Source organism: Austrofundulus limnaeus, unplaced genomic scaffold (assembly GCF_001266775.1).
Source record: "Austrofundulus limnaeus strain Quisiro unplaced genomic scaffold, Austrofundulus_limnaeus-1.0 Scaffold12, whole genome shotgun sequence".
Classification (NCBI taxonomy): Eukaryota; Metazoa; Chordata; class Actinopteri; order Cyprinodontiformes; family Rivulidae; genus Austrofundulus; species Austrofundulus limnaeus.
Window position 1 is genome coordinate 2,497,014 of NW_013952414.1, and position 9,436 is coordinate 2,506,449.

General features: G+C 39.9%; 1 protein-coding gene across 1 annotated transcript; it reads left to right on the forward strand.

Annotated features, from left to right (window-relative positions):
- Positions 1 to 3,810: 3,810 nt before the first annotated feature.
- Positions 3,811 to 5,866, forward strand: bhlhe22 (basic helix-loop-helix family, member e22). The gene has a single exon (XM_014002269.1). It carries the CDS (start codon positions 4,125 to 4,127, stop codon positions 4,929 to 4,931), a length of 807 nt encoding a protein of 268 aa, XP_013857723.1. The 5' UTR covers positions 3,811 to 4,124; the 3' UTR covers positions 4,932 to 5,866.
- The last annotated feature ends 3,570 nt before the right edge of the window (positions 5,867 to 9,436 follow it).

Sequence of the window (9,436 nt, forward strand, 5' to 3'; positions counted from 1 at the left end):
GAGAGAGAGAGAGAGAGAGAGAGAGAGAGAGAGAGAGAGAGAGAGAGAGATCCTTTTCATCAGCTCAATAATGTTAATTTACTTAAATTATTTAAATAAGCAATCAGAGGAGAGACAACTGATTCAACATGTTAAAATGTTTTGATTGAGGCTGTTAGAAGTGTTCAAGAGAAGTGAAGGAATCCATGATGAGTGGGTGAAGTCACAACATTTACCTGTTTATAGGGAGGGTGCATGTTAAAATGAAGCAACCAACGCGTCTTGTCATGGTTACAGCAGGGTGTCAGTACATACCATGACATTACAGAACATGCTTCTCAAATCACACCTCCTCAGCCCGGAAGTCTGTCTTCTGCTGATAAGAGGGAAAAATCCAAGTTGAATAAATTCAATCAGGCTGGGTTCATCATATTCCTCCTCCATGCCGCGGCCTGATTTGAGTTCACAWATCCTCTGCTGCCCTCTAGTGGTGTAAACATGAACATCCATCCTGCAAACATTAACCCACAACTTTCTGAGCTGCTTTTCCTTTTCCGGGTGGTGGGGAGCTGGGGTCTGTCCGCAGCAGTCACTGGACACCCTGGACAGGTCGGAAGTCCATCCCAGAAACAACAAACCAAAGAACCATTCACATTCTTATCTCGAGACAATTTAGAGTTACCAATTGATCCAACATGCATGTTGTGGTCTGTGTTAGAGAACATGTAACCATCACTCAGACAGAGGTCAATCCTGCAGAATCCTGCAGCCCTCTCAACGAGAGGCAGCAGCTCTAAGCCCTGCACCTCCCACATTATAATATTTTGTTATATAAAATTTGTGGAGCCACGTTTATCTTTACTAAAAATCTGTTAGAAATTACAAAAAAATTACTAGAAATATATTTTACTTGTTAAAAGTTTAGTTAAGACTTGCAGACCTGCGAGTCACAGGGGAGATTAACTGTTTATCTCAGGGCAAAAACTCAGGGACAAACAGTTGTATTAACTCAGAGCAATTTGCAAATAAAGAAAAACATAGTTGAACTTTCAGGTCATATGGTATGTTTGATGAAGACCTTTTAAACATTTTAAAGTTTCTTTTTAACTACTGGGATCAGTGATTTTTTTAGCATAAAATTCTGCATGTTTTGGTTTAATAATCTGATATTTTCAGGAGTTTTACCTCAAAACATATAAAGAATGAACCAAGGAACTCACTGAAACTGACAAGAATCAGTTTTATCACTCAGGACAAAACCCCACGATGAAGAAAAATGCATGAAACAACCTATAACATTTGAGTGAATACTTAATATTCTAAGACTTTAGGACCAATTTGTAATATGCACTAATTATAAGGTCTTTGTCTAAGAGAAATATAAGTTATCTGATAATCCATAAAATCAGATACATTGAAAGGCTCAGATGTGTTTACTTTGTCAGGCCCAAACTCTTCTTCATTAATTAAACCTTAAATCAAAGAAATAATCACCATGAAAAAACTGTAGTAGTGTAATAATTAGATCATTTTAACAATCAAAACAATTCAGTTTCTGGCAATCAATCCAGTATTTCTATCAAATGATAAATCTGTTTGAGGTTTTTGTTCTTTGTCCTCCCTCATTTTTTTTTGTCTTCATAGTTTTCTCGTTAGCAAAGTGCTGATGTACACTGTGGCTGTAATGGCTGTGGCAGCGTCCTTGCCCATCTTGTCTCATTAGCCGAAGCTGATTGGCCATGAAGGTGTTCTCGGGATGAAGTGTCTCTCTGTGTCCATCGTTAGGTCATAACTCCTCAAGCATCCTGCCCCACAGAGGGGACTAATGGGAATGTGCTGAAAGGGAACTCAAACTTTGACCTTGAATGTTTTGTGACACAAGAATCCCTTTCCTGTCGATGCTCAGGTGTTCCTTCTCAACTCAAATGGAACAAACGTGTTGCGTTGAAGCAGGAGCGACAGAATTCTTTGGCAAACAGAGACGTCTCCAGGTGATGATTCACCCTGAGAGGCAGCCTTTTTTTTTTTAACTATGAGCCTCGTTCTTGTTTCATAATATGCAGACATGAAACTCAGGGGTTGGAAAAAAAATCCAGGGTGCATTCACAAAGCTTTCGATTGGCAGGGGTCAGCTGTAATCATTGCTGAATGTATGTGCACCATGGTAACAAGCCGGCCTATTTGTTAGGACTCGGAAATGGATTTTTGCCCCTTAATGTATTTCTCAGAGTGTCTTTAAATGGAGAATAATTATAAAATTGGCTGTTAGTGAGTAAAAGAAATATTCCAGGAGGAGAAGGAGTTGGTCTCAGAGAAGCTAAAAGCTCTGTGGTGGTCTCACCTGWGGAGCTGAAGTGAGAGGAAAACTGTGGAGCTGTCCAAGGTGCTGAACTCACTTTGCACTCAGTTTTGCTCTTTAACTTTGGACTCTCTTGTGTCATTTTCGATTTTTTTCCCACTGGTTTTATCCCTAGCAGTGATTCCCAACCCTTTTTTGTTTTTACCCACAAAATAACAGCAGCAGAGACCTGTGCCCCCAGCTGTTTTAGGGTAATAAACATTGGTATCAAGTCAAATAAAGAAGGGCACTTTCATCTGTTTTAAAGCACGAACCTCACTCTTGCAAGACAAGAAATTGTTAAATGGATTAATTCAGAAAATCTTTTAAAGACCCCACCATGATGTTTTGAGTCCCAACCCCAACGTTGGGAACCACTGTCCCTATAAGGTCAATTCAAATGTATAAATCATGGCAGCAATTATTAATAAATTCACTCAGTTCTGTTTTTTTATCCAGGCTTTGTTGTGTTTGATGTGAAACCTGAGACATTCTGCTTGCAAAATCCCCAGCTGCATGAATTTTAAGTAAGATTTATTTACAGCATATAGCACCTTTCACAAGACAAACACTGCAAGGTGCGTCACAAGATGTGAAACAAATAAACACAACCAAAGACAAAACAGGAGGGTGTAAAAGCAATTATGAAAGATCCAAACAAGTAAAAAAAAAAAAACCATGCAGCCCAGATTGAGTCAAAACTTAAATAAATAATTCTTCAGCTGTTTTTTTATTTTGTTATTAAATGAGAATCAACAGAATCAAGTCAACATAAAAACAGAAGGAAAACATCCCACAATCTGGAATCACTCATTAACATATGTACCTGTTTGCTTCAACAAACATGATCAGAAGCTTTTTGTGYAGCTGTAAAGTCATCTGTTAAAGCAGACTTTTATCTGCTGAAAATAAAATAAACTTATATGTTAATGCTTTTATATATTTCCGGTCCTAAAAAATGTTTTTAGAGATGATGGGAGCTCAAAAAAAAGCGTGATCAAAAAAATACACTTTATGTCTTTTAATGTCTGTAGTAAAAGATTAAATCCAGAAGGTGGCAGCATGAACAAAGTAACGCGCTGAGACGCGCGAGCACAAAATTGTGGTCATTTATGAGAAAATTAACTTTAAGTAAAAACCTTAAAGCAGGAACAATGAATGAAAAACTGTGGTTTAGGCGAAATTGACGTAATAATTCGGCTCATGTCTGAGTCTCCTGTTTGATTTGTTCTAAAAATTCAAGTCAAGTAAAGATTAAARGGAAATAAAAATAATATTATTTCTTTAAAAAGCTTAAAATTTAATTTAGAGTAAAGAAAAACGTATTTAATGCAGAACAAACTGAGCAACTAACTTTGGTTTGTAACATAAAGGAGTAAGCCAAATGATCAGGAAGGTTTCCAAAAAGACGCGCGCGCTCGGAGGAGGGGACGAGGCGCACGCGGTAATGTTTGTCAAGGTTTAAACGCCCTTAATTGAAACGTTAACCTGATTGGGTGGAGAGTGAGAGGGGAGAGGGTGTCTCCGTCCCAATAGGCGAATCCTTTTTAATAACCCGCCTCAAGATAATGWTGTAAAAAGACTGAAGCTTCTCGTGCGTAACGAGGAATGATTTGGTGAAGGTGAATCCGGCACAGACTGAAAAGCAGTCAGAGGAGAGCGACACTTCTCCTCCTCCTCCTCGTCGCGGCACCTCCTCAGCTGACGAAGAGGAGCCTGAAAGTTTCACCCAACAGTCGGGAGAAACTCTCCGAGACGCGCCAAGAGTTTCCACACGCGACCACAGACTGCTGCGACCCACGAGGCTATGGACCGGAGGCTGAGCCTGAGCGGAGGCGCGGGGGACATTTTCCACAAAACTCTCAGCGCCGTGTCCACCAAGAAGATGGACCCTTTCAGATCGTCGGCCGGCCTCGAGCTGCCCACCAGAGACCGCCAATCCCCGATCGGCTGCTTCGACCAGGCCGACCCGGATCCGATTCAGCCGGGGGGACTGGCGGGCAGCAGAGGGGGGACGCTGGGTCTGCCGACCGGATCTTTGTGCGTCAATTACGGGGAGAGCGCCAACAGGACTTCGGCGGCGGAGAGCAGCGGCGGGGAGCAGAGCCCCGACGATGACAGCGACGGCAGGTGCGACATGGTCCTCCTGGCCGACGTGCGGACCGGCCCCGCAGGGAAAGCCGAGGGAGGTAAGAAAACCAAAGAGCAGAAATTACTGAGGCTAAACATCAACGCCAGGGAGAGACGGCGGATGCACGACCTGAACGACGCGCTGGACGAGCTCCGGGCGGTCATCCCGTACGCGCACAGCCCGTCTGTGCGGAAACTCTCCAAAATCGCCACGTTGCTGCTCGCCAAGAACTACATCCTCATGCAGGCGCAGGCGCTGGAGGAGATGAGGAGGCTAGTGGCGTACCTCAACCAGGGCCAGGCCATCTCCGCGGCGTCCATCCCGGCCACCACTGCGCTCGCGGCTCCCGGGCTGGGCGCGTACGACCAGCCGCCCGGATACCCCTTCCCGACCGGCGTGGCTGCGTCCTCCTGCCCGGATAAATGCGCCCTGTTCAACAACGCCACCTCCAGCCTGTGCAAACAGTGCACTGACAAGCCTTAACTGCGCCCCGCAAAAAGAAAGAAAAAAGAGACTCAAAGAAGCGCAGAAGAAAGCAGGTCCCACTTTGGAGGACACTTTTGGAGAAACACACACAAAAAAGGACCGTGAGATTCCTGTTGTTTAAAGTCACTAGACTAGAGACACAAAGTAACACCGATGAATACTTTTATAATATTTACTAAACACATTAAAACGCGCTTCTTCTTCTTTCTTTTTTTTTTGTTCCAACAATACTTGATTGTGTATCTAAATCATTCTTAAAGTGCTGATTGACATGAAGGCCGAGCAGAAGAAGAAAGGCCTGTGAAAGATGCAGCTGTTGTTTTTGGATTCTTTTTGGAGATTTGGGTGACCTGACAACTTTTCACACACACACACACACCCTCCCTCCCCCCGACCTCCTTCCTATTTAAATCTGAACACCTTCCCAGAGCGTTTATCTCACTTTCTGCTGCTTTCTCCTGAATCATCACCCGAGTTTTCTTTCATTTCGCCATCCAAAGGCCTGATATAAAATCTTTTCTCTTGAATGTTACACAGTCATCCAAATCAGCTCTTTGTTTAATGCAGATTCTTGTTAACATTGTTCATTTTAGGAGCCATTATGATGTAATAAAAATTCAAGAATTTAAAAACAAAAAAAATCTGAATCAAGTACTCTAAAATGTTTTTGAACGTGTGTTTTGTAATTTATTCATTTGGGGATATTTATGATGGATACTTTTGCTTGCATTGCACTTTGTTGTTTAAGTTGATGTATTTTTCTTTGAAAATTATTATTATTTTCATTTTGAAATATAAAGTGTTGAGATGAAACGCGTTGTCAGGTCAGGCTGTGTGGTTTATTGTAGATACTTCAGTTCTTCTATGAGCAAAGAGGGCCGTTTGTATGTATTTCAGTGTTGAAAAGCTTTATTAAAATATTTTGAACAACAGAAAAAAACTCTGATTTTTCATCCAGTTCAGTTAGAATCAGAGACATGTGCTTTTATGCGTWTTTTAAAGCTGATTGACAACATCCTATAATGGTTTAGCAACTTTTAATCTCATGATTTGGTGCGCTTTTATTCACATTTCGACCATCACAGATCAGAACAGGTGTTAAGTTCAAGAAAGATGGAGCAAATAACTGTTTTACACTCATTCAAAGCCGTTACTCTCATAATTTAATTTTTATTTTTATTTTTGAGCTGTAAGTCATGCCAAGTCCTGAGAGAGAAGGCCAGACGTGACGCCTCCGGGCTGCGCAAAGACTCATCCCCAAGCCGAAAAAAAAAAAGAAAAAAGAAAACACAGACTGTTGACTTTTATTGTGTTTATTTCCATGATGATGTGCTATAAAATCCTTAAAAACAAGTGTGTGTGTGAAAGCTGCCGCTGTAATACCTGGTTTCACACAATCAGACTCATCGTGGAGGCGATTACAAGCGGTGATGTGATTAAGAAATGTAATTACAAGCTCGTTTAATGGCGCAGTTTGGCGTCTTTTAATCACCGCGCAGCTTCAGCCGCTGCGTCCTTTGTTCCCCATTTGGATTTTAGAAGTCCTCAAGGAAGATCTGATCAGGAATCAAAACTTAAAGAAATGTTTAAAAACAACATTTATCAGGAAAAAAAAGTTCAGAGATTTGAAGTCAGCACCTGATGGTTTTGAGCACAAAACTGACAATCAGTTTATGTTTTTAAACTAAAAAGTGAAAATATAAATTTTAATGATTTAATTGTTTAATTTTTTTGAATGTCTTGATCCATCTGTATAACAACAGTTTGTTTAAATGACTCAGTTTATTATAAAAATGAGTGTTATCATTCTAAACAACACTTTGTAAAGAAAAAATATGGAAACACAAAATTATTTAATTAGATTTTTTGAGATATAAAGTAAGATAATTAAGCCCAAAATTCTAAAGCTTTAAGAAGACATTAAGTTCATGATTATGTCCTTAAGAAGAACAAAAGTATCTACAAAACAWTTTTTTGCATTTCTGTTATAAAAGTTTCATTATAATTTAACCTTTAAAGTTTTTATATCTAATTTCTTCCCAGAAATGAACACTGTTCACATTTTTCCTCTGAATTTATCTGTTTGATAAGAAACAAATCAATAAAGCGTCTCATTTCATCACATCCTATCAGTCCCCTCAATTAGTAAATAATCAGCAACTCCTGCTGCAAAATATATAACTAAGAWATTTTACAGCTCAACGTAGAGATGTATTTTCTTCCTGCTGATACTGAGAATCAAAACATTAATTATGCAATATGCATTAATGCACAAATGAGTGGAGCATTTAACCCATACTAATATTCACATTAGCCCAGAAGAGGAAATTCCCCAGGGGTGAGACAGAGCCATATGTGAGGAAAACAAAACACAGCATCCAAAGCAAAACACATCAGTGTGAAGGTGGAGGGAAATTTCCAACCTTCTTTAAAAYATTTAAAATAAATATAAAAAAAACATTTTATTCCTTTTCAGGTGGGAGTTGTGAATTATTAAGAGGCTCAAGCTTTTGTCAGTGGCAGTCAGATACAGCTACTATTTGTAACAGAAAAAAACATTTTTTTATTCCTGATTCTTATAAAGCAGAATCTGTCTTAAAGGCATTTGAACCAAGATTCACAGCTCATGAATAGAAATGGAGGATAAAAAAATCTTAACAACAACATTCAAACATCCAATTTACCCTATCATGGTCCAGCAGGGTATCTCTTTATAACGGGGGAGGTGATGTATGCTAAGGAGGAGAAGCAATAAAGTCAAAATATACATAAACACACTGAATTGAAATGTCCCCCCCTGGTATCAGTAACAAGCCAAACTCTGGCAATGGATTCACGCATGTTGTGTCATACAGTAAAGATATATGTGCTGCGCAGGCTGAGGTACCAAATCAACCCCTGGGTGGTAATTCATTTTTTGTCAGGCTGCTGATAACAATGCATAATGCTGTCTTCTAGTTGTGCACTCACAATGCACGCTAATAAAACTGCAGCTGAGGGGGTAAGCTACAACAACTCCTGCTTTATGTTGCCTAACCACCAACATTAGCTGCAGCCCACAGTTAAAACTGCCTCCATATTCATTTTTCCCCCCTCATATTTTTTTCAGCACATAACGCTGATCTTTAAATCTTTCCAATTATTGAACACTTTGTTTTCAATACATCTGTCAGCTTGAGTCAAAGCATCCTCCGCTGTGATTATGGTAAACCTTCCCATTCGCTCACTCCCCTCATTAGACATATATTAAAATCTGCATGCGAAGTGGATTCAAGCTGGAGGAGACGCTTTAATGGAACTAAATGTATGGTGACAACCTCTGAAACACCACCTGAAGGGTTTTATTGAACTGGAAACACTCGAGTTTATCAGTTTAACTCAAGGAACAACAAGACGTGAGACTTTAAAACAATAAAAACTAAAGTAAATCTTTACTTTTCTAATTACAACTCTTAGCAAAATGTAACATTTTAATCCAGTTTTGTGTGGTTGGGCAATTTTAAAACCCTAGCGTTCTCTTAATGCTATTGTTGGACAAACTTAAAAATAACAATGCATTATTAAAAAATGTTACACTCTTGTGATATGAGGGGCTGCAATGGTCAGTGCCGTGGTCTTGTTACCCTGAAGCTGGAAGTTAAAGCCCAGGTTGAATCAAGAAGACTATCCGGTGTACAAAAATTGACAAATCTTTCATGAGAGTTTGCTTGTTGTGGCTCCTGTGTAAAGGAGCTACTGACAGAACAACACTGTTGTGTTGCGAATGAGTCATCTACTAACATTAGCTCAAAATCTGTCAAAATTACTGAGTTAAATTCATTTTGTGTCATCTAGGTCATATGGCTTTGGTGGCCAGCTTTAATAAGTTGTAGAGGTATTATAATGCATCTCAATAATCCAGGAAGAAAAAAAAGATAATAATTGAGTAGGACCTTTGGACGGATTCTTCTTTGTTGAAAAAATGCTTCATCTCTTCTCCAAAAGACTTCTTCAGTCTGAGGAGTTACAGGTAAACTCAGTCTTGTAAGAAGTGCCTTTACATTTAACAATGACAATCAAAACGGTTTGTTCAAATACAGGAAAGGACCATCAGCCTAACAATCGTTAGTGCTCTGATTATTCCTATTGTTCACAAAGGGCTGAGTCATACTCTCAGTGACAGCATTGTAAGAAGGGGACAAATGGATATGGAGACCTCCACCCCTGTGAAATCCCAAATAAGATAGGCTCTGGTGCAGTTTAGTTAACCCAAATGGGCTTTCCTAAAAGTAGACAAAGAAACCCAAACAGGGAAGACCCCAAAATCCAGACCTAAACCAGTGGTTATTCCGTATGTTGCAGGAGTTTCAGAGAAACTGAGATGTTTGTTCTCTAAACTTGACGTCACAGTGATTTTCAAACCCCAAAACACGTTACGGCAAAGACGGGTTCACCCTAAAGATCCAGTCCCCCGGCACAAATAGAGTAATATTGTATATGCTGTTAGGTGCCAGCAGGATTGT

Bases quoted from the DNA above. Each gene is read 5' to 3' on its own strand.
- bhlhe22 (XM_014002269.1), top strand. From the start codon at position 4,125: ATGGACCGGAGGCTGAGCCTGAGCGGAGGCGCGGGGGACATTTTCCAC.